Source organism: Colletes latitarsis, chromosome 3 (genome assembly GCF_051014445.1).
Source record: "Colletes latitarsis isolate SP2378_abdomen chromosome 3, iyColLati1, whole genome shotgun sequence".
Lineage (NCBI taxonomy): Eukaryota > Metazoa > Arthropoda > Insecta > Hymenoptera > Colletidae > Colletes > Colletes latitarsis.
The window spans coordinates 43,476,410-43,504,150 of NC_135136.1; the positions used below are offsets into that span (position 1 = coordinate 43,476,410).

The window sequence follows — 27,741 nt, forward strand, 5'->3', positions numbered from 1 at the left end:
ATTAACATATATGTATGTACAAATAAATTTATCCAATCGATGAATAAAATTATTAATTAGATAAATAATTATTTTGTTGTATTTATTTGCAGTAATTTCTATTCATTTGTTTGTTAATTATTTGCAATTGTAATTACAAGCTTTAATGAATTTTCATTATCTTGACCGAATTCGTTTAAAAAAAATCCAGAAATTTTATATAAATATAAATACATTTTAAAACTGATCAAGTATTTACAAACAAAGAGATACATAAAATAAGAACGTCATTATCGACTACGATCAATAAGACAGTGGTATTAGCAATTAATAAATAGTGAAATCATTATTTAATTAGTAATCTTTGAAATTAAATATCTTTATAAAATAAAAATTTTATCACAAATAAAATAATAATAAAAGTAAAGGCAATTTACAAACTACACTGTAATGTGTACATACATACATATGTATAACAAGAAATCTACCTATTGTGACCTATGGACGCGCAAATATATTTACATATATGTATACGTGCTAAAATAGACGTAATTGATGAGGAAAATTGAAGTAATGTCATTTGAATTAAAAATCGTTAGAAGCTGATTGTTTTGGCTTTACATTATTAGCAAGATACTTATACATGTTAGACGAATTTACAGGCTAATGAGATTGTGGTAATCATTTTATCTTTACAATGGAACAGTTCCCAGAATTTGTAGACTTACTGCTTGCAAGAAGAAAAGATTGTGATAGTTTATGGGTTTCTCGACCTATGATTCCATTGCTACCACATAAGCTTTCACCAGAATCCAAATATACCAGGAAACAAATGATTCAAGCTGTACTAAACAATGAACAAGTTAAGTCAACGATAACATCCTTAGCTGCGATATACAAACTAGACACAAATAAAGTCAGAAAAGAAGCTTATATGATGGTAAATGAAATGGCTGCTAAAGCACATTTGGCTACAGTTCGTTGGTTAGGTAAATCTTTAATTTTTTATCATAAATTATAGTCCCATCTATTCATCGAATTAATGTATTTGTCAAATAAGGAATAAGATGAGCATAAATTATAAATAAGTTTGGATTTTTAGGTATAATTATTACAAAAGTTGTCAAGAGAATCTTTTTGAGTATTTATATAAATGAAAGTGCAATATACAGACTAAAAAAGGAAATGCAAATTTCTCAAGTACAATACGTCTATGCACCTTCTCATAGAAGTTATTTGGATTTTATATTACTCTCGTACATTTTATTTTCCTATGATATGGCACTTCCAAATATTGCAAGTGGAATGGATTTTTATCAAATGTTTATAATAGGAGAATTATTAAGGAAAACTGGAGCTTTTTATATGCGACGTAGCTTTTCTACAGATTTATTATACAAAAAAGTATTTCAATCATATGTTATGTCTCTTATAAAACATAGTGATAGAGCAATTGAATTTTTTATCGAAGGTACTCGAAGTAGAAGTTTAAAGAGTATAGTACCAAAGTTTGGTATGTAAAAAAGTACTAATTTCAACATAATCCTGTCATAAACACTGATCAGTAAAAATATAATACTAGAATGGTTTTACTTTTAGGCCTTCTTTCGACCATCTTAGAAAGTTTATTAGAGGGTGGTGTACCTGATATACATTTTATACCTATAAGTATAAATTATGAGCGACCACCAGAAGAATTATTATTTGTATATGAACTTCTAGGAGTGCCAAAACCAAAAGAATCAACAACTGGTCTCCTTCAATCTCTATCCATTTTACAAAAGCCTTATGCTTACGGTTGTGTCTATTTTAGCATTGGTGAACCTATTTCTGCATGTCAATTTTTGAGTATGGAGCATCGTAAAGCAAGAGTATTATCACCATATACAAAATTATCGTCATCTGTCAATGAGAGATTGGGCTATTGTATAATAGATTCGCACAAGAAAAATACAATTCTTATGCCTTTCAATGTAGTTGCTTTATTATTCAATGAAAGAAGTCAAATGTATCCTGATGATCCATATACATTAGACGTTTTAGTCAATGATTATTTGTGGTGTAAAAATCTTTTACAAACATTCAATGCTACGGTACATACAAACAGGTAAGATTCGTTTGAAAAAGTAGTAGTTCTCTATTTGTATTATATTTGTTATAGACTAAATTTTATGTAGGCCAGTTGATATAAACAATACAAATACAAGTGAAATAAAAGAAGAAATATTAAATACTCTGAAGCCTCATGAAGAATTGCTCATATTTGATGAATCAAAACTTTTAAAACTCAGAGGAAGACACAGAGCAACAAAGTTAAAGAATAATACACATGTTAAAGGATATACCTTGTCAGAAAAAACTATGCAAATAGCTGTATCAGTTATTAATATTTCACTTTATTTAAATCCTACTTTATCTTTCCTTATAAAGCCAGCTATTGTCACAGTATTAATAGGAATGAAAGGTGTTGAAATCGGTAATGTTGAAATCATTTAATGCATTCATAATTTTTTTTTTTTTATATGCTTTAGAAGATATAAATATAGCACTTTTGTATTATTATATTATACATATATAGGAGCTGCTTTCAAACGATATATACTACTGAGAACATTGCTTAGCACGGAATTTGCAATGCCTTTAATAGAGGACGAATCTGTAATAAAATCAGAATGGAATGAGACATTAAATTTCTTATTAAGTAAAAATTATATAAGTATTCAAAATAATACATATATACAAGGGCAAAATACAAAAGTATTTTCACTTTTACATAATGTAATCTTGCCATTTATAGATGCAATATATATTACATGTCTTGTCTTGTTTGAGGTAAAAAAAGAACACATATTTTCCAGATTTTCAAAGTGTGTATGGCTAATCATTTTTTTCAATTGCAGTGGGATGAATCAAAATCAAATTGCATAACAATAAAAGTAGTTTTAATCGAAGCACAGAAGCGAGTAGAAAAAGCATTCCGTGAAGGAAGTACATGGGGAAAACATCCATATTCACTATCTCTTGATTTATTTAATACGACAATAAGTAATCTTATAGCACAAGGTATTCTAGTATCAAATGAAAGGCCAAGTACATACCAGGCTGATAAAAGTCGATTAGAATCAATTCTTGTTCAATTGCAAAGTCTCTCGTTAAAGCGACCAGTGGGCTCGTATCGTAACATGATATTATCTGCGTTACTACCAGCTGTGCAAGCTAAATTGTAAAATTAGCCTCTGTAAAAAAAACCTTAAGAGCATTTACTACTATAAATCAAATTGAGCAAGCCAAGGAGTTCCTTGACTGTGAAAATTTTAATGCAATTAGTGTTAGAGTTTGTCTAGTTGTTAGATGATTGTTTTTTCATTATAAATATCGATATATTATTTATTATGGTATAGTTATGTGATTATTAAAAATTGCGGAAAAAGCTGTCTACACCACTAAGTATTTTAACCATATCCTCGTCGAATGAGTTTATGGATTTCTTTCTTCTACCAAGAAGCAGAGTAGGGCTAGTAGAAGGCGATGGTGAATTGTTCATATTTCTGAATAAAAGCTGGAAAAAATTAACACGTTAAAAAGCAAATACAAATCATTGTTTATACTACTACACTATCACAAGTAATTCATTAATTAATTACCATAACTAATCGAACCAGGTATACCGCAAATGTAAGAAATGAAATAGCCATTAATGCACCTTCTATGGAGGGAAATCCTGTGGCATGTTCATGATGATCGTAATTATGATCGTAATGATCAGCGCCTCTTTTTTCGCGGTCAGCTGTTATAGTTTGTGCTAGTCGAGACTCTACAAAAAAAGTTACTTGGCTGTATTTATGGACTATATTGTCCATACATACAGAAATCGTTTCTCATTAACTTAATATTTCCTTACCTATTTCAGTCATTAATGTTTTTTTAAATGTCCTTAAAAATATAATTTTTCCCTCACTAGTTGTAGATTGCGATTTTAAAGTGCGATGAACATTTTTAAGTATATCTACTGGCAAATACTTGAAAATATCCGCATCATTTAAAGTTAAAGTCTCATTAAAATATCCTTTGTTTATTTTTTCTTCCTAAAAGGCATATATAAAATGTAACATAACATTTTTAAATTTAAGCTAGTAAATATTATTTCTTTACCTCCACCGTTGAGAATTGCGTTTTTTCATCATATTGTTGGGTATTAGTTACGAACGCGTCTCCTTTATCCAAATGTTCATGAATCATAGGCTCGCTGATAGACTCTTTCAATTTAAAAGAGACGCGCGTAGATTCGTTACCCGCTACTTTTATCGCGGTAAAATCATTCTGAGCTATATTTTGATACTCGTAAGGAAATTGATTTTCCGTATGTATGTGAGTAAATTTATCAAAATAATCCTGTTTCGAGGAAGGCATTCTACGAATGAAGAATGCAACGTTTCTAGTTAAAATATTTTTATATTTTTTTATATTCTAGTATAATAGTTTTATACTCACCTATATACCTTTTTTTCGTTGGAAAATTGTGGCATATCTATCCATTCTGCTAAACTAATTTTCCATAAGACTATTTCAAAACATAACGCACTCGTTAATATACTTGTTAGTAACATTTTCATTAATTAAGTAATCCAATCTTGTTTAAGAATTCGTTCACAAGAACATGAGCGTAATAATATCGGACAATAGAAACATAAAATAAAAATTCATCCCTTGTACAAATTTAAATTAAGTAGGTAGGAGAATAGATTGTGAATCTCATTTAAGTTATGCGACGACTAACTGGGAATACGCTCGGACACGTTACTATAACCCACCAGGATGTTATTATTTCAAGCAGAAGTTCTGTTAGAATTAAGGAGGGCAAGACGAAAAATTACACTTGTGTTGTAATTACATCAATTCAACAGAGCGATCTACATTCTAAATTCGATTTTATAAAATAAAAATGTATTCAAATTAGATACAAAATGTTATAAAGCTTCGTATTATTGATCATTTCTTTATTTGCATTATTATAATAAGTACAATAATGATTTAACATTTCAATATTTTTATGAAAATTTTTTAATTCCACTTAAGATCTAAATCTGTTATAATTTATTACTGTCCTTTCTTTTAAGTACTTTTTGTTTGTTACTCGTATAGTTGCGCGTAAGAAACTTAGTTTGAACAAAATGCATTGTTAGTTCTTGGAAAATTGAACATCTGCGTGAAAATTAAAAAATATATGGAACATATACAAATAACTGTCTCTACTTAAATTTAGTAGTAAATAAAATATATATATATTTTAATAGAGGATTTTAGAGGCCAAAATAAGACGAAAATCAAGAATATCAATTTGTCGATGGAGGCCTCGTTAAAAAGTTATTAATAATTAAATTCAAAAATTTCAAATCGTTCTGGAAAAATTATTTTCCATTGCAGAAGTCAATTACAATCATCTTTGGTGAATAGACATACCCCCGAAATCCTACTCAGTTTCGAGAAAAAAATTCCTTACGGTCGGAACTTTAAACGTTAATAATTGTTTAACGAAGCCTTCATCGACAAATTGGTATTCTTGATTTTCGTTTTATTTTGGCCTCTAGAATCCCCATATTCTATAAAGGAAATGTTTCAAACATATGTTATGGATACATAATATTATGTATCAAATTATTACTGATATCATATTTCATACAAATAAAATATTCCAAGTACAATAATACCTTTTGACATTGCACAAGTTTTTCTACACATAAGTAAAAGTATAATATGTATGTCTTGAAAATTTATTATAAAATATAACTTATGTTGTCTTCAAATCTAGACTTATATTAACAGTATTGACTGCTCCAATCTATCTCTTTAATTTTATAATGGTATATAATAAAATATTTTTGAATTCCAAAGATATATATTATAATAAACACATTATGTGTATCATATAACTGAATGAATTATTTTATAATAAGGACTGAATGTAGGCCATGTATCTTACACGACGATTCGCTATTAAGTGAATGAGTGTGTATATTTGTGTGTGTGTGGATGTATGTGACAAGGGGGGGGATTGAGCCTACGAAAAATTTAATATAAAATAAAATAATCAATCAAATATTTTGTAATTAGAGATTTTAAATAAATTATACATATGAGATTCAGTTAAACGACCAATTTATAATTAAAATAATATTTACGTTATAGAAAATATAAAAATATAATAAAAAAATGTTGTTCTGAAATACAAAATTATGTTCAAAATGTCTGTGTACTACTGGGCAAAGTTGTAATTTTCATTACAACATCAAATATTGTTACCCAAGAACAACTCAGTCTTTGTAAGATAATTGATTAAGTAATAAGAGATTATATTTTTTTTATATTTAACTATTAAATTGGAGATGAATTACTTGTATACAATATGAATTTTTTGTTTTCTTATTATGTATGTAGTTAATCCTATCGTTATAATTCACTATTACTAGTACTTAGAAACATTGCAAAAACATTGCTATAATAAAAAATATTAATAACTATCATATTGATATTATAATTAACATGCTACTGATTTTTTCATAATAAATTCTCTAGTCGCTTGTTATATATTTATTCAAATTTTAAAATACGATATTGTGCAAAATATATTTCCAAATAGTAATAACAATTATCATTTCATAAATATTGAAACTGTGACTTGTTAACTAAAACAAGTAAATACAATAAAAGGAACGAACGCATTAAAAAAAAATATACGTCTTATTTTGGCCTCTAGAATCTCCCATTAAAATTTTTCCCAGAGGTGATCAAACACTGTATATGTATACATATAGTTCATTTGAGATTTCTTTCTCTGTTTTACGTTGATTCTGGAATGTTTTTTAGTTTTAGGAGTATAATAAAATTGTAAAAAAGTTGTCGTTCAACAATAAAATGGAATAGTAAATATATCTAAAGTTACTTGATAAACAATAATTGAAGAGTTCCAACAAATATTGTTTACTATATAGTTCAATACGCAATTTATCACAATAGCAATTATGTCCGCAACACTATATAGAACATCTTTTGGAATATTTATAATAAATTTCCAATTATTTGAAATGCACTTATTTAATTATTAACTTATCTTCCCTCTTATGATCAATAGAGATGAATGTTTGCATAATGTATTATATAAAGTTTAAAGCATTACAAAACTACAGTTTGTTTATATTATGAGTGCTACAACCTTATTTATTATTTTATATCACACAAGAGTAAATTTATTGTTGTTTATAAGTTTTCCTATTGAATTATGTTATTGAAAAAACAGACTTTAGTTATAGACATCAAAGCTTTCAATTTCTAAAATCAGATATTTTTTTCGAGAAAATGCGAAGAGTAAATGTAATTTTATGTAGCATAACTTTATGTATAGAGATCTAATCTATAAAAATTTGAGCTTCGAGATAGCTTCTATAATACTCTTATTATTCTATTAATTCCGGAGAAATTCCAAAAGATTTACTTGCCTTAAATTTAAGCAAAATGTGTGCAATTATAAAACATACTACAATTTGAATTCTATATTAAGCTGAAAAATATGGTGTATCATTCATACTAAGAAATTAGCACTTACAAACTACTTGTGAAATATTATTATGCATTGTGAAGTGTATTAAAATGATGAAAGAGCATAGATTAATTACATACTTGTCCCATAATGAGAGGAACAATTGTAGTAAACGTCACGTACTATCTTATGAAATGTCCCTTGTAATTTGTTTACTATGATGAAAATTCACAGTATTAAAACATTGAAACATATTCAAGTTCAGTATTAAAGTTCCTTCTTGAACTTTTATACATACATAACATTGCTGCTGCTGTTTTTTACAATCTTTTGTTCAATTATCTTACATATTGCAGTCTGATTAAAATGTTTGTAACTAAGTAAAATTCTTACCTTCTATGTAAAATATTTTGGAAGATACGCTCATCAATGATGTGTTATTTATTATCAACAATCTAACATTTAAAATGAAAGATGAAATTGTACTCCCTTTTATGAACTTGTTCAAGTCAGGCACGAATAAGACGCCGTAATGTGGCTCGAGCACAGTGAGCCCAACTTTTATGTATTGACAAGTTATTTGGCAATGTTTCGATGTTTATAATAGGCGAAGAGTTCTGTCATGTGCGCTGATTACTATATGCCTGCCACCGAGCATCATCACTTTCGTGAGTCAAATAACGATATCCCACTTTTGCTTCTAATTCTTGTAAATCACACCATGTTTGATAATCCTAAGAAATATAAATACACAGTTAAAATCAGTCCTCTAATTCGATTCTATGAATACATACTTGTAGCCACGTGTGTTGTAAACTCTTATCAACAGTATAACGTTTTCTTTGCTTTACTTGTAACAAATTATTAATTAAGTCAATTGCTGGAAAAGAGAAATACATCAAATAATATTTTAGCATTAAAAAATATTAAAAGAAGTTTATTTTGAATCATTCAATTACACACCATCAGATGAGATTTCTTGCCAAGGAGTAGGTGGATACATGAAGGCAGCATTTTGAATTTGTTCATTAATATCTTCTTCCTCATTGAATGGGAACGTACCGCTTAAAGATACATAAATAATCACACCAACACTCCACATATCCAAAGATCGATTGTAACCTTTATTTCTTAAAACTTCAGGTGCTAAATATGCTGGAGTACCAACGACACTTCTTCTGAAGCTTTTCTCTCCTATGATTCTTGCAAAACCGAAGTCACATAGTTTTACTTGTGTGAACTCACTGTCACTACTCAGCAACACGTTCTCTGGCTTTAAATCACAATGTACTATATTTTTGCTATGCAAATGTTTCAGTGCTACCAATATCTGTGTAATTAGAAATTTGGTTACTCTTTCGCTAAGACGGCCAAGTTCTGAACTCAATATCATTTCTAACATGTCGCCTTTTAATTTTTCCATAACAACAAATATTCGTTCTGGAGTTTCAAACATCCGTTCTAAATTAACAACTCCGCTATGAGAAAGATTCTGCAGAATAGCAACTTCATTTTTAAGTTGTGCTTCCTGTTTCGTAGGAAAACGCAACTTATCAATAACTTTTATGGCAACTGCTCTACCACTTTTACGATGAACACCACCATATACTATACCAAATTGACCAGAGCCCAAAACTTCATCTGGATAGATTTCATATAATTGAGACATATCTGTAATATTTTCCTCTGGTTCTGTAGACTGTTTCTGATCTAAAGTGATAATAAGTTTAAGATAAAATTATTGCATGTACACATAATAACAAAAACAAAAATACATACTGCTTGATACAGTAGTTACAGGCATAAGTGCTTGTCTAATACTAGTTTCCCATGATCTAGCTATATGAGCTCCAATACCACTCTCTGGAGAAGAAACTTGACTACAATTATCCCCGTATAAAGTATCTTCTCCAACATAATAATCAATATTGGCAGTTTTTAACTCAAAACAATGCATTGTACCTAAAATGTAAACATTCTAAATATTTTTAATATAAGAAGAGTTGGAATAATTATTAAATACATACTTGAACGAGATGTTTTAGCAGCTTCAATTGATAATATTTCAACTAATGGAATTTCTTTGTAATATTTGGAACTACTATCACTTTGAAACAATGTTATGGCTTTTGTGTCAAGACGCCAATAATGTTTCTTCTTCTGCAAATATTTAAATTCAATTTTTTATCTATTTTTAATATAATTATTTTTATATGTGTGGATTAATTATTCACCATTGGATCACGGTTTGTAAAGTGCACCATCCAACCTTCTTTCAACACTTTCGAACCACGTCGTTTTGTGTGTTTTACACTTTGCACTATACGCATTAAAGGAATATTATTGCTTGGTGTGGAACTGCAACTATTAAAATAAAGTTACATATAATAATGATATTACTGATAATAAAATATAATTTACCTCGATGGTCTTGACTTTTGAAATTCATCGTAAATAATATCATCATTGTTTGGAACTTGATCCTATAAAAATAATCTAAATAAATATTATTTATTATTAAATATTTTTAAAAATTAATTTATTATTAATAGTTATGTAACATAAAGATTTTCTATTATAAAAATATTTGTACAGTGTACTCCTCTGTCGCTTTTGATTCGTCTCTCGTAAACGAGGAATGTTGAGGGGGTGATGGAGATTCAGCATCACTATCACCATCACCTTCTTCATTTCTACCATCGCATTTACCTTCTGGTTCACTGCCAACGCCACTATCTGGATATTCATTACCTACATAACCATTCTCATTAAAACCGTTTCCATTAATTACAACTAGATAATGGAATATAAATAAACAAAACCTGTATTGTCGCGTGGATTTTCTCCAGTACAGTCTTTAGGTATTTTTTCAATACATTTCTTGTGTGCATTGTACTGACAATCTTTACATTGTAGGCCTTGCTTAAATAAACCTTTTAGCAACTTTTTACAGTGTCCACATACAGTTGGCCTAGTATATGTGTGCACTACAAATGTATGTGGAATCTTTATACGTGCTGCAAGTTCTCGTTCAACCCAAACTGGTCTTCCTCCAAGCGAAGGAGAACGGGTTTGTTTTGGAACCATTATACTTGGTATTGTCTGAATACAGGAGATTATTATTTTAATACAGCAAACTAACAATAAATAATTATAAATTACATATATAAAATTTTACCAAAGTACTATTATTTTGGCTCACATTCGGTGTATTATTTGTACTATGATTATCATCGCTGATGCTAGTCAAACTACTAGTTGATCCTTGACTAGGTGATCTCGGTACATTCAGCATTGCTGAACTACGCCGTCTTTGACTGGCATCATGTGAGCAATTATTAGGAATTTTAATAACACATCTTTTATGGTAATTCATTCCACAACCTGAAAATTAAAATATATTAAAATTAAGGTATCAATTTGCACGATACAATTTTAATTAACTGAAACAACAACATCACTGTATGTTATTTTATATTTACCTTCACATTTTAGACCTTGTCGAACAAGACCAAATAACATTTCTCCACAAAAATCGCAGAATGTTGGTACTTTATACGAATGAACAGTTAAAGCATGAGGACGAATGGGAACTTCTTCATTTGGCACTTGTGCTAAAATAAAACCAAATTACTGCTTACTTTATAAATTAATTTTTCTATCTTTACTTTTTATTTTATGTTATGACATTTATATTGTATAATATAAACAAAAAATTTACCAGTTAAAACAATTTCCACCAATGTCTCGTCAACAACTTCTGTTGCATTTGTGATAAGTTGTAGAATATTAGTAGAATTGTAATCATGCTTAAATAAAAGCAATCGTTCGAACAAATGATTTAAACCATGCTCTGGACATTTAGCATTTATAAAGTCACAGGCAAATTCTTTGAGGGTCTTAAGAGTTAATGTGCTGCTATCGACTGTAACAGTGTCACGAGTTAAACCAAATTGAAACAAAAATGTTACTTCTGGTCCCTCCATGTTATCTATATTATTATCTGTAATTCATAAATGTATTAATAAATCAGCATTCTGTGTATAATATTAATGGTTGAAAAATCAAAATATTCACAATACAATGATGAATTATTATCTAAAACCAATTTAACAAACATGAAAGTATATAATGTATGTACTTAATGTAACATATGAAGATTCATTTTTTAATAATAAAACAATAATATTTTAAATACTCAATAAATATTTAATACAACCGTTACGATTTCATTTTTCACGTAAAACGTATAATTGTTATTTTTGTCGCAAATTATACGTAAGCTAACACATTTTCTTATTACCCAAAATCATCACATACGAAAGTAACAAATAAAATGTATCATATTTAAGCGATTGTAAATACGTTAACAAATAACAAATTAATAACGTTAAACTATTTTGTGAAGATGGAAGTTTTCAAAATTTGTAATGCATTCGAACCATATGAATTTTCAGTACGTAAGGAAAGAAGAAAAAAAAACAGTAGCACCTACGGTAACCGATAAAGTGCGAGCGTTTTGTTTAAATGAAAATTATCGTACGTACATTCAAGTTAATCGACAGAAGATGCTGTTATCAAGGTAGCTGTTTCTTTCTCTGATCAAATTAATATCGATAGAATATAATTAACGTGATAACAGATCCCACAAGTGTCACCGAGGAGCGTCAAATCCATGCCTGACACACATTCGTTGATGACATTTTACAGTTATCTCCAGGTGACCGACCCACCTTCGCGTATACTTCTGTCTGTTATTCTTATATACCGGACTGCTTACGTAGGTGTAGATTAAATTAAACGAATCAACGTTTCACATCGTTTAAGATACCGTTCGACATTTATCTAAAAACTATTACGTGTAAACCATGCGAAAATTTAAAACGAATCAATGAATCGACTCTTTTATGTACATATGTACATATCATGTATCCTAGAAAAATCTAGTACTGTATACTTGTTACCGCGGATTATTAAGAAGAGGATTCACATTACGCTGCGATTAATCCAATCAAAAACAAAGAAAAATAACCGCATAGAGAAAAACGACGAAGAATATTTGAGTTTACATTTAAATTTAGATTAGATATTGAATTTTTTATTCATTCGAATTAGAACCACTAATTTAGTAGATAAGAATGTATATATCTATATGTTACTTATATCTTTTTGAATATATATATTAATTATTTTTTGTAAATATTAAAGAGCTGTTTATAATTGTGAAATATTAAAAATTAGAGATTACAGTAATATAGCATAGCTGATTTGTTTCCGTTTATTTGGTATAATAATAATTATTGTATCAGTATTTCAATGATTAGTGTAAATTTAGGCTTATAATTTCATATTATTATATTAGAATTGAAACGATAAAGATAACTACAATATTTAAAAAATTTTCAAGTACTTGAAAATTCTAAGAATTGATTTCTGTTGTAAAAATTAGTGATATTATACAGAAAACTCGTCATACATATATCTATTCAAAACTGAACACGATCAGATAGGATCCGGTACAATCGAGCACATGGATAGGCGATTTTAACCTACGTGGATGAACATATTTATGAATTTCAGTATTTAAACTGAATTTTAACGTATAAAAATGATTTATAAGCTTACAATTAATCCAAGAAATCCTCCAATAGGTAAGTTACGATATAATATATGTGGATTTCGAAATTTATGGTGACATTAGTAATAATTTTTTAAACAAACATTGAAAACATTTGCTAACTAAAGTGAAACATACAATATTGCTTTTCTTACAAGCGATTTTGATTCTACCTTATTTCTTTGCACATGTATATCGACAATGATGAATATCTATTGTAGAATGTATTTTGAATATGTTAATATGTTGCATATGTTAAGAAGTCTGATGTAAATTTAAATAAAATGTCGTGTTCGAATGATGAAATATCCTGTATTTCAAAGATTATTAATGTACTTTTAATATATAATAATATTAATAGATGTGTTTTTAATTCATACAGATGCACTGATAGTAGCAGAAGTAGTTAAATCTCGAAATAAAGAAACAATCGAGATAGTTTGGTGCAACGATTGGAAAGGCAATGGAAATGTCCAATTGACAGATAGCCAAGGTAAAGTGTTAGGAGAAAGGAGCAATGATGTTGGTCGTTACTTTGCTAGAACTACACATACAGATCTTTATGGTAAGTTTATATATACTTAATATATCTAATTTCATGTATTTAAATCATAATTTATCATTTGTTTCTATTATATACTTAACTTAGGTGGTGTCAATCCTCGTGAAAAAACTGAAGTTGATCATTGGTTGTCTTTTACAATTGGATTTTTAGAATCTCTCCCATTAAAGGAGAGTGCACTGCAATATTTAGATAATGCATTAATGACAACCACTTGGTTGGTCTCAAAAAAATTAACATTAGCCGATATCCATGTATTTTGTGTTCTTTTGGATAAGAAATTTTCTCCAAAGTTTGAGAAACAATTTGCCAACATAAGTAGATGGTATAAACAGATACTTTCATTGCCTGCTGTTGTAGAGGTATTGTCCTTGATTAAAAAGAATGCCAAAATGTCTGTTTCAAATGATTTGCAATCTGAAAAAATTGCCAAGAAACAAACTGGACAAAGAAAGCAAGAAGGGAAATTCATTGAGTTACCTGGAGCAGAAATGGGTAAAGTGAGTAATTCATATTGGTAACGGTACTTTTACATTTTGAAGAATATTTTTATAATTTTATTTACTTTTATAATAGGTTGTAGTACGTTTTCCACCAGAGGCAAGTGGTTACCTGCATATTGGTCATGCCAAGGCAGCTTTGTTGAATCAGTATTATGCAGAAGCATTTAAAGGGCAACTTATTATGAGATTTGATGATACAAATCCTGCAAAAGAAAATGTAGAATTTGAAAAAGCTATTCTAGAAGATTTAAAACTACTGCAAATCAAACCAGATCGATTTACACATTCTTCTGATTACTTTGATATAATGCTGGACTACTGTACTAAATTAATAAAAGAAGGAAAAGCATATGTGGATGACACTCCTGCTGAAATAATGAAGGAACAACGTGATCAGAAATTGATGTCATCAAATAGAAATAATTGTAAGTTAAGAAATTAATATCTCTAAATATCTGAATGAAAAAAAAAAACAACTAATTAGAAATGTATTTTGCGTTTATTGTTTTAGCTGTTGAAAAAAATCTTGAAATATGGAATGAAATGCAACAGGGTACTTCCAAAGGTCAGGAATGTTGTGTCAGAGCAAAAATTGATTATGAATCAGCAAATGGATGTTTACGAGATCCAACAATTTATAGATGTAAACCAGAGCCACATCCTCGAACAGGAACAAAATACAAGTATCTATTAGATATCTAAAGCTTTGAAGAAATAAATAGATGCACAGATTTTCTTTCAAATTTGATACAAAACATGTTCTTTTCTCGGTAGGGTGTATCCAACATATGATTTTGCTTGTCCTATTGTTGATGCCATTGAAAATGTTACACATACGTTACGTACAACAGAATATCACGACAGAGATGTTCAATTTTATTGGATAATCGATGCCCTGGGATTGAAACGTCCATATATATGGGAATACTCTCGCTTGAACATGGTTAACACAGTTTTGTCTAAAAGAAAATTAACTTGGTTTGTTGATAAAGGTTTAGTCGATGGGTGGGATGATCCGCGTTTCCCAACAGTAAGAGGAATTTTAAGAAGAGGAATGACTGTTGAGGGATTAAAGCAGTTTATAATTGCTCAAGGTAGTTCACGATCTGTCGTTTTTATGGAGTGGGACAAAATATGGGCATTTAATAAAAAAGTAATTGATCCCATTGCTACTAGGTATGCCATAACATAAAACATCATTATTTATATAGAAATATAAAAATCATTTGCACAACGATCGCTTTTTTTAGGTATACTGCTATGGATTATGATAAACTTGTACCAGTATATATAGATAATGCGAAAGAAGGCTGGATGACTGTTCAGAATCATCCAAAAGATTCATTAAAAGGTACTAAACAAGTGTTAACAAGCTCATTATTGTACATAGAAAGAGATGATGCAGATGTGCTAGTCGAAGGTCAAAATACAACCTTTATTAATTGGGGCAACATAATGATAAACAAAGTTGAAAAGGAGAACGGTGTTGTTAAGAAAGTGTTAGCACAATTAAATTTAGAGAATAATGATTATAAAAATACATTGAAAATCACATGGTTGGCAATACCTTCTGATAAAACTGACAGTGATATTAATACGGTTAAACCAATTTCATGTTATGCTGTTTACTTTGATCATATTATAAATAAACCAGTTTTGGGAAAGAATGATATTTTCACAAATTTTGTTGCAAAGAATACAAGAGTAAGTTTTCGATTTTTACAGTGGTTATAAATGTACTATTATGTAATATAAATTGATATTACAAAATCTATAAATATTTTAGACGGAGGTACAAATGCTTGGAGAAGTGGAATTGAAACGTGTGAAAGAAGGAGAAATAATTCAATTACAAAGGAAAGGATTCTTTCGATGCGATGTACCCTATGCGCCAGCCAGTCCATTTTCTTCCAGGGAACAGCCTTTAATTTTATTTCATATACCAGATGGGCATTCTGTAAACACAGCAAAATCTGCATCAATGGATACTGCTACACCAATAATTTCTACGAAAGAATCCTCTCAAAAAAATGTATGCACGATTTCATAATTTCATAATCGTAAATTAATGATGTGTGTGTGTTACAATGTCTGTATTATTAATATTATTATATTGTAGGATACGGTGCAAAATGCAAATCTACTGAATAAACTTATTATTGGTCAAGGTGAAAAAGTACGTAATTTAAAATCCAAAAAAGCAGATAAAGTTACAATTGATGCAGAAGTAAAAGTTCTTCTGAATTTAAAGGCTGATTATAAAACGTGTACTGGAACAGATTGGGTACCAGGAATGGCTTTAGATAAAACGCCAGAAACGACGTCCATAAATTCTGGCAAAAAAAGATTATCCGAAGACATTACACAGCAAGAAAGTAAAGTCAAAGAACTACAGCTAAAGATAAATCAAGAAATGCAACGTCTTTCTAATTTAAAGACAGAATATAAAAATAAGACAGGCACTGATTGGGTAGATACAGAAAATAAAAATGTATTGACAGAATTAAAAAAAGAAAAGAAAGTAGAAAAGGTTCTTGCTCTGCAAGCAGATTACAAATGTACGACTGATCAGGACTCGAATTCGTCGAGTACTGTTATGCCACCAGGACCTCAAAAAGCATCGACTGATATAACAATTAATAGTGAACAAATATCCAAGGAAATAGAGAAACAAGGAAACAAAGTAAGGCAGATAAAAGCTTCGAAAGCAAAAAAAGATATAATCGATCAAGAAGTAAAGTTACTTTTAAAATTGAAAAGTGATTTCAAAGCTGCAACTGGCGAAGAATGGAAACCGTGTACTACTCCAGCAACTAATGTAAATAAAAAAGAAATTAATGTCGATAAACTCTCAGAAAGCATACAGAAACAGGGAAATAAAGCATTAATTGATAAAAAATCCCAACAGTCTGATACGATATCTAAAAAGAAGAAAAAAGAAGATACTTCTAAGACTGGAAAACAGAAGAATGATTTGAACAAAGAAATAGTTAAAGCCAAAAGTATAAAAGATACAGATACTGAAAAAACTGGAACGAGATTAGGAATAGAAGCAAAGAAAGAAGAAAATTTCTTTAAATGGTATTCTCAAATTATTACTAAAAGTGGTATGATTGAATACTACGACGTATCAGGCTGTTATATACTTCGTCCATGGAGTTTTGCTATATGGAAAATAATAAAGGAATACGTTGATAAAGAAATAACAGAATTAGGCGTCCAAGAATGTTATTTTCCTATTTTTGTTACACGTTCAGTATTAGAGAAAGAACAAACTCACATAACAGATTTTGCACCTGAAGTCGCATGGGTCACAAAGTGTGGAGAATCAGATTTAGCAGAACCTATTGCTATAAGACCGACATCGGAAACTGTAATGTACCCGGCCTATGCCAAATGGTTAAAATCAGGTGTCGAGTTACCTCTAAAACTTAATCAATGGAATAACATAGTGGTAGGTGTTAAATGAAATTGACCGAAGTACAGCAAGCGAAAGAATCGACTTGGAAAACCTATCGTCAGTTACTCCGTTGAAGGAAATTTTTCTAGCTTTGACCGACAGTTTGGATGCTTGGATGAAAATTTCGTTCAATAAAAGTAATGGTGTGATGGAGAAAATAAGAGTTCACGTTCCTGGAACCTTTTTCCTTAACTGAGTCGATTTTTTCGTTTCTTGAACCTTAAACATTAAATTTAAAAAGTTATTGGTTTGTGATTAAAAATACCAATGTAATAACAAATATTCGCCGTATTTTATTACAGAGATGGGAATTCAAAGACCCTAAACCGTTCTTACGTACGAGAGAATTTTTATGGCAGGAAGGCCATACCGCTTTTGCCACTAAAGCCGAGGCAGATGAAGAAGTAATGACAATTTTAAATTTGTACGCCAAAGTATACGAAGACTTATTAGCAGTTCCTGTTGTTAAAGGTCGTAAAACTGAAAAAGAAAAGTTTGCCGGTGGCGATTATACCACCACGGTCGAGGCTTTTATCCCAACGAACGGTCGTGCGATACAAGGAGGAACGAGTCACCACCTTGGGCAAAATTTTTCTAAAATGTTTAATATACAATTAGAGGGTGCCGTAGAAGGAGACGAGAAGACATTCGTGTATCAAAATTCATGGGGCTTAACGACTCGAACAATTGGAGTTATGATAATGGTATATATTCCTTTGTCTTAACATAAAAATATTCAGCATAAAAATATTCAAAAAGCTTTATATTTTACTCATAGGTTCACGGAGATGATAAAGGTTTAGTACTACCACCAAATGTAGCTTGTATTCAAGCTATCATAGTACCGTGTGGTATCACAGCAAATACAACATCTCAAGAAAGAGAATTGTTGTTTAAGGAATGCAACGCATTATTTCATGAATTGTCGACGGATAAGACGCTCAGAGTAAAAGCTGATTATCGTAAAAATCGTACTCCAGGCTGGAAATTTAACGACTGGGAATTGAAAGGTGTACCTGTTAGAATCGAATTAGGTCCAAAAGACTTATTAAAGAATCAAGTCACATTTGTACGCAGAGATACTTCCGAAAGAATTGAAGTTGATAGATTAAAAGTGCTTACAACATTACATACGGTATTGACTAATATACAATCAAGTCTATTTTCCAAGTACGTATTTTTATAAAAAGGTTTTATGTATGTACAATCGTTAATAATTAATAATTACTTAATTCGTTGATATAAATTCTTTTTAACAGAGCAAGAATAAATTTAAATGAGCATATCAAATGTGTAGACAATTGGAGTGACTTTTGTACAGAACTCAATAAGAAGAACATGCTGCTATCACCGTTTTGTGGAGACTGTTCGTGTGAAGATAACATTAAAGCTGATAGCGCACGGTATCCAAAACAAATTGTTACATTAGTAATATTTACTGAAATGGTTTTACGGCGCGTGTTTGTGTTTATATGTATTTATTTCTTTATATCTGTAGGGAGGATACAGGAGAAGAACCTGAAACATTGTCAATGGGTGCAAAAAGTCTTTGCATACCATTTGAACAACCAAGCACATCGAAACCACTTGATACACAAAACTGCATTTATCCCAGTTGCCAGAACAAACCAAAATTTTATACGCTTTTTGGTCGCAGTTATTAGACCCCTTTAATGACAAAAATTTAAAATAATTAACACACCCGAAGATGACTTCAAAGGAGACAATTTTGGTATATAATTTCAGTGAAAAATGTATTATATTTCAAATAAATATAATATATTCACTTTCTTATTTATCTGTTGGTTTGCAACATTTTTTATGTACTTCATAATTACCATTTAATTATATCTTTTGAACTTAAAATTAATACTATATAAAGCTAGTTTTAAAGTTCTATTTTTCAAAGTTATTTCTTTATTGAATAACAAATAGGTTTCTTTCTAAAAATTTACATTAAAAGTCTTTAAACTATTTTAAAAAACTAGATTTGCGGAACCTGTCAACGTGACGAGTTCTCCAATAAGAACATGTGCAATCGATGTTTGTAAATTCAGTATTAAATTAGTAATTACAACTATTTAAAAAATGTATGCAATATTCAAAGCATTAAGAATTAATTTATGATATATTTAATACCATAATTAATAAAGATGAATTTCATCGTCTTCACGAGCCTCTTTTTCCTGTACGCCGCAACAATTCCCGAGTAACTAAACCATTATCGAAACTGGGACGATATTTGCTATACTTATGTAACAGTACTGGCGTGGTAAGTAAGATTTAGACTGAATCAAAATATTCGGTAAAAAGAAAATCCGTAGCATATGCAGACGCGATACCATAGTGTCAAAAATTCAATTTCATATATGTAGAATTGAATGTTTATTGTATGAGGATATACGGACAATTTTTTCCATTTACTATTGAAAAAGTACAATAACTAATTATAGTATTTTTCAAAATAATAATACAGTAAATTAATTACATTTATATATACGCACGTGCGTTTTTACAAGTTAGACAAATAGTTGTAATATTACTAAAATTGTAGATACTACGTACAAAAATTTTATACTTATTATTATATGTTACTAATTTTTATAAATGCAGTTTTTTCCAATGACTTGTTTAGACTAATACTTTTAGAAATTTTAAATATATTTATTCTATATACATACATATTTATATTACGTTACCTATTTAAAATATATTGTTTTTCTAAATGACAACGCTGTAAATCACGTTTTTGATTATTAAACGATGAACTTTTACTACGTCTTGAGCCTTGTAGTACATTTTCTATAGTTATCGTATCTTCAATTTTTTTATTATCTTCATTTGTTTGATTTTTCAATTCTACTACTTTATTTATCGGCAAGCTTAATGTAAGATTCTCAAAACGGTTTGATTCATCTATTGCTGAATGTTTAACATGTTTTGTTGATATATTAATTCTTTCTGCTATATCATTACGTCCCTTTAAACGATCTACTTCTTCGAGACATCGTTCGTCACTCTCTTTTTTGCATGTAAAGAATAAATCTGGATTATCATCGATGAAGTTTTTTATCTTTTTTAAATCAATACTTATCTTGAAGCATGTTTCGATCATATTTCTGGTTTTATTCTCCGTTTTGCAGTTTATATGATCTTCAAAACACAATGTATGTTGAACCAATTTCGTGGAATCAAAAGAATCGTTTCTTATACCTACTTTGACGCTACGCTTTCCGGCTATACTACTTGTTATATGATCAGTATTTAAACTTTGAATATTTTGCATTATATCGCTACTATTTCTAAAATATTTTTCAGTAGAATGTGTAGTCGCATATGATGTTACATTAATATGTTCTTCTACATCAAAAGTACTCTCAGCGTTGTCAACCATATTAACGTTATTAACTAAATTCTCTCGATTACGCCATTTATTATCCTCTTCGATCACTTTAGACGCGTTGTATGCAAAATGCGTTGAATTTCCATCTTGACTTTGATTATTACTGTTCGTAGAAATAATTGAATTATTTGTAATTAAAGTTGTACTCGTAACTAATTCATCTGTAATACTTTTACAAGGTGCTATTATTGGATCTAGATTCTCTTTTGCATCATCACGATAGTTTTCGGATTGATCATTAATAAGCGCACCGTACTTGCTCTTGTCTTTATTACAGACCGGCGAAAGTCGATGTAAAACATCTTCTGATTTAAAATTTGAAGAAGTTTCACCTTGCATTTTAAAAACTTTTTGTTGAACAGCCTTTCGTATAGATGCATCGAATTTAGTGTTCTTTTTCGTATTTGTTGTATTTTCCATATTAATATTTACAGAAAACTTATTGTATAAAGTCATCTGCATAACAATTATAAAACATATAATTATCTGGTATAAATACCTCGTATATACCCTATATAAATAATGATAATAAATATATATACAATGAAAATATTGTGCTACCTGTAAATTATTCGTATTATATACACGAAACTTTAGGTCACGTAAACGTACGTATTCCGGTATTAATCGAGAGTAATTATATTCAGTGTTTCTGTTCCTTCTTTCGTAGAAAACATCGTTGTACGTGGCATTTGATGTCCTATGTATTGAAATGGTTGCCCTACAATTCATAGAAATTCTTTATATATTCGCAATGTACGATTTAAGTTTTTAAATTACTTACCAAATATTTTTTATCCGTATGAGAATATAAAAAAAAGCATACAATTTAATATATACAGATTGATCAATTTAAATTAATCCATGCGAAAATCTTAGAATATATTCATGATATAAAAAAATGTTCCGGATAAATGTTGAACAGTTTCGAGTGTTACACACATGTTTAGTTGTGTTAAATACCATTTCTATTACTTACATCTCCGTATCGTTTTCTGATTTCCGCTGATCCGATCTGTGTGATTTATCCGATTGTGACTGGAAGTGATCCAATTTGATACATTCTTCTGTATCGATTCTTGTAGCCTTTGTGAAGCTTTTATATCCTGATTTAGCAGCAGGACTGGTGCCTGCATCCCCGTCACACTGTTAGAATTCCAAGTTATACATTCAAGAGAAGGTACGGGGAAATGAACACGAATAGCATAAACAAGTATAACTTAATAACAAACGTTTTCATAAAAAATCCAAGTCCTCTTTAATACAATAGATTACATAAATATAGCATTTGACCTGCAAGGTCAAACCACCAAATTTGCAGTTCATATTAGTAAGAAAAACTGAACATCAACTCTAATAATGAAACACGATTGGATCATGTACCAACGACCAAGATTCTTTTATTTCATCTTTGTTGCACTAGTATGTTCATCAGTATCAGTTATAATCTTTTTTTTTAAATTCTTCTTGAAGCCAAATATTGCTCATGCAATTGCTTATACTAAAGAGGACCTAAATCTTCATTAAAAATGTTTATTAGTAAACTATACTTGTTTATGCTATACATATTTATGTTTGTTTCCATAATTTGACAAGTAATACATATTATTTGTTAAACAAATTGGTGATACCAATATCCCCGTACCCTACTTTTCAAGAAATTAACCCTTAAACTGCAGTATATAACAATTGTGTTTACATTTATTTGTATTAATTAACTAAAGTACTAGAAATAAGTGCAGTATCTTCTTCATGATATACATATTAGGTCATTCCATAAATAACGTGACTTCTGTTTCATATATATTCAAGACACAAATAAATTAAATTTTTTTAATTTCATTCTCAATTATATTACATCTGTTCTTATTTCTTTTCCGTCCAAACAATTTTGAAAAACTACACATGGAATAACTCAATAATACTATCTAACTAAAGTATATGAAAATAAAAGAAATGGTGTATTACATAAAAAACGTGCATCTTAACAGAGCAAACAATTTAAGGGTTAATAATTCTAATTTTAATTTTATAACATTATTCACATTTACATATAATATATTGCACAGGGTACAGAGCAAAGTGATTAAAATTCAATACTTCTATACCTTTTCGTGCAAATAATATATAAAAAATATTTCATATTAATATTATTGCATTCACTTTCAACATGAAATAGGCAAAACATATTACTTACGTTTCTTGGGTATTTTTCAATTTTCCTATTTTTGGGTATTGCATTCGTTTTATCCGCATATTCATTACATGCATTTGTAACATTATTCTTGACTTTTTTCTTATATTCTGATGAATTTGTAGGTATAGCACTTACATCACATGATATGCCCTTTCCCACCATAGAGTGTTCTGTATTATAGGTATGTTCATTTACTGCATAATTATTCGTATCACAAGACTGTATGATCTGCATGTGTGACCGATCTCCGTTTATTATATTAGATACAGCTGCCGAAGTTTCATTTTTTTTATTATTGTCAATTTGTAGATCATTTTTGGCAAACGTAGAGGTTGAAACATTATTTACAGACGCAACCGAGCTTTCAGTATTTATAGTATTTTTAAATACAAGAGACTGTTGCTCTTCTTTGTGCGTATTGAGGTCTCTTCTTATTTTTTTAGACACCTCTTCGGGCGAAGTTGTTGGATTCATTACAGTATAGTCAAATTTTCTTTTTAAACGTGATACCAAACAATCACTTTGTGAGAGTAAAGACTGAGACACTGAATTATTATTTAACAATTCATTACTATTTTCTGATCTCGAGCACTCAATATTGTTGTTCTTTTGTTCTTCCACGGCAGGTGATACATTTTCAAATTCTTCAGGCGTCAAAGACATTACATTTGTAATTTTGATTTTTGAAAAAATGTCAATAGATTTATGTTCAGTTTCTTGGTTCAGCTGTATCGTTTCATCTAAAATATCAGATTTTACAACACCTTGTAAAACGTGTTCCTTTGAAACATCTGCAGTAACATTCAAGTTACTCGTCAAGAAATTATTATCATAATTTTGCTTCAAATTATTTTCTTGTACTAATTTCCCTACTGTAAGCAGACCATAATTTCGTATTATACAATTTTCTTTTACTTCTGTGGTATTATTCTTAGATGAAGATAAATTCTTTGTTTCAGTTCCATTAACACTAGGGATAATTAGTGTATCGTCTAGCGTATTGTCATTAACAATCTATAAAATATATGCAAGTATCATTATGAACATATAAATACATGACACCATTGTTGTATTTTATATACTTAATAGAACAATTTAATTAACGGGGAATATTTAAATGACCTTACATATTACCTCTATAACATCGTCATCGCTATCAAGCATGATTACATTATCACTTGATGTAGCTGATAATGACTTGGAATATTCAGTCAATAAATTAACAGGTTGACTGCATTTGTGGAATACTTCATTTTTTAATAATTCTGATTTAGTCATAGAAGTTTCTTTAGTACTTGTAGATTCCTCTGGATGCATGAAATTTAACATTGTACCTTTTTTTACACTAGTTCCCTGCTTACTACTGTTGCTCAATTGCATCCTGGTTAACAAAGAAATATGCTTTTTTTTACACATTAAAAACTTCAACATAATGTACTTAAATTGTAGTAATTATGAACTTATAATAACATTTGCAATTCCCTAGCTGCTTTAAGTTGCTGTTTTATTTTGAATGTCTGTGGACCAGGACGTTGTTTCATAGTAGACATATACGATGTAGAACTAGGAACTGGTACATTTGACGTAAGTGGTACAGGTGACTCTTTTCCAACAGAAATATCACTTTCACTATCTTCAGAGTCAGAATCATTCCTAATCAAACAGTTTTAAATATAACAAGTTTTAAAAATAAATTTCCTATCATATCCAGACTTGAAAACTACTAATGTATTTACTGTTTCAATTTCGTATTAATATTTTAATAATCTTAATTACTTAAAATTAATAAATAGTCGAAAATAAATCAATACATACTGTAATGTACTTCCAGTTGAATTTGAATTGGTAGTTTCCATGGATTTACCTACAAAAAAGGAAAAATATAATAAAACGTTAACAGAAAATTCATTTCTAATTAAGTTTATTGGTAAGTTTTATTAATAAAAAATGTGCTATTCATTTATTACTTACCTAGTATAGATATACAGTCTAAACATTCCCAAACAGGATTCGCCCATTTTAGCTGTCCACAAGCCATATGAATTCCTTGGGAACCACAATTTCGACAAAGTGCCAACTCCCACTTTCTATCCAAATATATTTTTAAAATGTAATAAAAGAAATAAAAAATGTCCTGTTTGATCGTATAGGATGCTTGTTTCTATATACACAAAGTACAACTGGAAAGAGGACGATACTACATGAATTATGTTTCAACTTATTTTTTATCCCTTACTACTTTCCAGTTGTACCACCAGTTACAGAACACCTCATACAAAACGTAGAGCATATTTTCACTTACGCATTAAAACTTGTATATTTTCTACCTTTAGGACAGAGACATATTGGAGCATCACAACGATCATGTCTATGTAAAAGTTCCTGAAACGCATTTGGCTCAAGTTCCCAAGAAGCATCTCTGAAAAAGAATTATCTTATTAATCATTACTCTTGATTCATACAATATAAAATATACAAACTTAATTTTTCACTTACTGACTAGGAACGAAAATACCAAACTCTAGCATTGCTTTTTGAAATGTTATCTTATCATTACACAAGGGACACTTAAAAAAATAACCAGCACTCACAGCAAGTTGCTAAAACAAAATGTTTGTACTTTTTAATATGCATCTTTATGTGCTTCAAAAAATCAAACAATTTACATTGTTTTCTTACTTGAACACATTTTCTATGAAACCATGCATTTTTTTTACAACACGGTGCCCATATGGTATTAACTATATCACCAGAGTTTACACTATCATAACAAATGTAACATTTCGTATCACTGGTGTTTGCCAATTCGTTTTTTATCTGAGGATCTATTTTCTGTTTTGGTCTATGGTGTTTACAAAATGACCTAAACGATTATGACATAATATTTACATTTCTGAAAAAATTAAACTTTAAACAAAAGACGAATTGAAAACTATTTACCTAAATTCACCAAAGAACTGATTTAAGGTTCCAGCCCTTAGCCCACAAGGATAATGAAATATTCGTTTACATTTGGTATTACAACATCCTAAAGTAGCACCATTTTTCTTACAATACGAACATACCTTAAAAAATAAAAACATACATTTCAATTATGACAATTTGAGTTTTTTTCTCCATTTTTCTAGTTATGTTTACACAATTATTTACCAATCTTTTTCCTCTACGAAGTTCTTTACGTATATCTGATGCTAAAAACCCTAAAATACCTTCGTTATCTCTTCCTTTTTGTTCCATGTTTGATGATAGAAGCTATAAATTGTTAAACATATTTAAAACACTTGTATACATGCTACACTGTCCAAATTTTTATCTAAATTTTTATTTATATGTAAATTGTGTTGTAAAGTTTATACCAAGCAATAATAATGGGTAACGATATCACCATGTTTGTAGAACTTTCCAAACTCTAGTTCATTGTCTTCTGATAACCCACAGAAACAGCAAATTCTACTGCTAGGTAATTTATTACGCTTCGACATTGTATCTACTAAAAAAATCCATCACATAATGAATTTACAAATAAAATACATTAAAAACTAATACTTAATATACATGTAAAGCATGATACAATATATAACATTGTGTTATAATAAGAATATCTGTGCGTTTGATTGGTAAAACAACAGTACATATTCATAATACTAAACATGTGTAAATAAGTAAAACAATCATTAATACGTACGAATTTTTTGAGTGTTTTTTCGTAATGTCGTGATAGACTTTGACGGAAATTATATATTAAAATTATTGTATAAACTTTTTTCTTTATGAATACATGTTCAACAAAATTTCGATCGCAATGCTTATGTTAATATTGCGATTTGTAGGATGTCGGCGAAACGAATAGTCATAATGATGCTAATTAGATACGACATTTAACGTAATTAAAACAACATTTCTTTATAAATAACACAGTCAGCTAATCTACATAGAAATGATAATTTCTAAATTTCAATAGGTTACTGTTTGACGATGGAATCGCTTATTTATCACTTAATTAAAAGTCGTTACTTTCAAAATAACACTGCGCGGGAAAATCATTTATAAGAGATGACACCAAATGCAATTTCTAAGAAAAATACATGTATTTTAACTATGATACAGATTTTGTATCCACATATTTTTCAAATTTAACGAGTAGAACTTCATTATATTCAACTGATTAATTGAAGTTTCCAGCAAAAAGCATGAACAACTACTCTTCTCCTACGGGAAATCATAAACTACCAAATACTGATAGGTAACATAAATAAAATAGAATGATGCTAGTAATAACCTTTCCAAAAGTCATCACTAGAGGGCTAATAGTAGCAAAATTCAAGGGTATAGGCTTCTAGGGGTTTTACTGATTCCTTTGGGGATTCTACTGATTGCACGGTGCACCGTGCACTGGCAAGCGGGAATTCCTCATTCCACTAACGTACACCATGCCAGATCACGCGTACGTGAGCTCGAGGAGTTTCGGAAAGTCGACAAAGACAAA

At 29.5% G+C, this 27,741-nt stretch overlaps 5 protein-coding genes across 8 annotated transcripts; 2 read left to right on the plus strand and 3 right to left on the minus strand.

Moving 5' to 3' along the window:
* Positions 1 to 295: 295 nt before the first annotated feature.
* Dhap-at (dihydroxyacetone phosphate acyltransferase) lies at positions 296 to 3,206 on the plus strand. The gene is made up of 6 exons (XM_076762704.1): positions 296 to 968; positions 1,082 to 1,492; positions 1,579 to 2,086; positions 2,157 to 2,455; positions 2,558 to 2,811; positions 2,880 to 3,206. Exons 1-6 carry the CDS (start codon positions 677 to 679, stop codon positions 3,204 to 3,206), a joined length of 2,091 nt encoding a protein of 696 aa, XP_076618819.1. The 5' UTR covers positions 296 to 676.
* A 185-nt stretch (positions 3,207 to 3,391) lies between these two features.
* LOC143340569 (uncharacterized) lies at positions 3,392 to 4,592 on the minus strand. The gene is made up of 5 exons (XM_076762706.1): positions 4,471 to 4,592; positions 4,132 to 4,390; positions 3,881 to 4,064; positions 3,624 to 3,793; positions 3,392 to 3,538 (listed from the first exon to the last, which is right to left on the minus strand). Exons 1-5 carry the CDS (start codon positions 4,590 to 4,592, stop codon positions 3,392 to 3,394), a joined length of 882 nt encoding a protein of 293 aa, XP_076618821.1.
* Positions 4,593 to 8,107: 3,515 nt separating this feature from the next.
* Positions 8,108 to 12,738, minus strand: Pkd (serine/threonine-protein kinase D3). 2 transcript variants are annotated; one of them, XM_076762703.1, is made up of 13 exons: positions 12,061 to 12,738; positions 11,235 to 11,516; positions 10,996 to 11,127; positions 10,692 to 10,897; positions 10,336 to 10,615; positions 10,107 to 10,264; positions 9,935 to 9,996; positions 9,748 to 9,871; positions 9,541 to 9,673; positions 9,293 to 9,475; positions 8,477 to 9,223; positions 8,308 to 8,393; positions 8,108 to 8,247 (listed from the first exon to the last, which is right to left on the minus strand). In XM_076762703.1, the coding sequence occupies exons 2-13, from the start codon at positions 11,497 to 11,499 to the stop codon at positions 8,134 to 8,136; spliced, it is 2,490 nt and encodes an 829-aa protein (XP_076618818.1). In that variant the 5' UTR covers positions 11,500 to 11,516; positions 12,061 to 12,738; the 3' UTR covers positions 8,108 to 8,133. The 2 variants fall into 2 exon arrangements, with proteins under 2 accessions (XP_076618818.1, XP_076618817.1); XM_076762702.1 differs by having other exon boundaries at positions 9,748 to 9,877; positions 12,061 to 12,737.
* Positions 12,739 to 12,771: 33 nt separating this feature from the next.
* Gluprors (Glutamyl-prolyl-tRNA synthetase) lies at positions 12,772 to 19,874 on the plus strand. Of its 2 annotated transcripts, XR_013079464.1 has the most exons (14): positions 12,772 to 13,164; positions 13,513 to 13,695; positions 13,780 to 14,192; positions 14,269 to 14,620; positions 14,707 to 14,878; positions 14,970 to 15,371; positions 15,446 to 15,899; positions 15,982 to 16,227; positions 16,315 to 17,649; positions 17,958 to 18,359; positions 18,434 to 18,825; positions 18,915 to 19,058; positions 19,154 to 19,387; positions 19,809 to 19,874. XR_013079464.1 is itself a non-coding variant. In XM_076762699.1 (13 exons), exons 1-13 carry the CDS (start codon positions 13,122 to 13,124, stop codon positions 19,317 to 19,319), a joined length of 4,704 nt encoding a protein of 1,567 aa, XP_076618814.1. In that variant the 5' UTR covers positions 12,772 to 13,121; the 3' UTR covers positions 19,320 to 19,453. The 2 variants fall into 2 exon arrangements, 1 of the variants encoding a protein (XP_076618814.1); XM_076762699.1 differs by lacking the exon at positions 19,809 to 19,874 and having other exon boundaries at positions 19,154 to 19,453.
* A 286-nt stretch (positions 19,875 to 20,160) lies between these two features.
* LOC143340565 (uncharacterized) lies at positions 20,161 to 27,468 on the minus strand. Of its 2 annotated transcripts, XM_076762700.1 has the most exons (15): positions 26,811 to 26,944; positions 26,612 to 26,745; positions 26,406 to 26,507; positions 26,196 to 26,320; positions 25,935 to 26,118; positions 25,752 to 25,855; positions 25,558 to 25,674; positions 25,227 to 25,342; positions 25,071 to 25,119; positions 24,726 to 24,908; positions 24,390 to 24,636; positions 23,256 to 24,269; positions 22,038 to 22,204; positions 21,620 to 21,779; positions 20,161 to 21,514 (listed from the first exon to the last, which is right to left on the minus strand). In XM_076762700.1, the coding sequence occupies exons 1-15, from the start codon at positions 26,905 to 26,907 to the stop codon at positions 20,351 to 20,353; spliced, it is 3,963 nt and encodes a 1,320-aa protein (XP_076618815.1). In that variant the 5' UTR covers positions 26,908 to 26,944; the 3' UTR covers positions 20,161 to 20,350. The 2 variants fall into 2 exon arrangements, with proteins under 2 accessions (XP_076618815.1, XP_076618816.1); XM_076762701.1 differs by having other exon boundaries at positions 26,406 to 26,745; positions 26,941 to 27,468.
* Between the last annotated feature and the right edge of the window lie 273 nt (positions 27,469 to 27,741).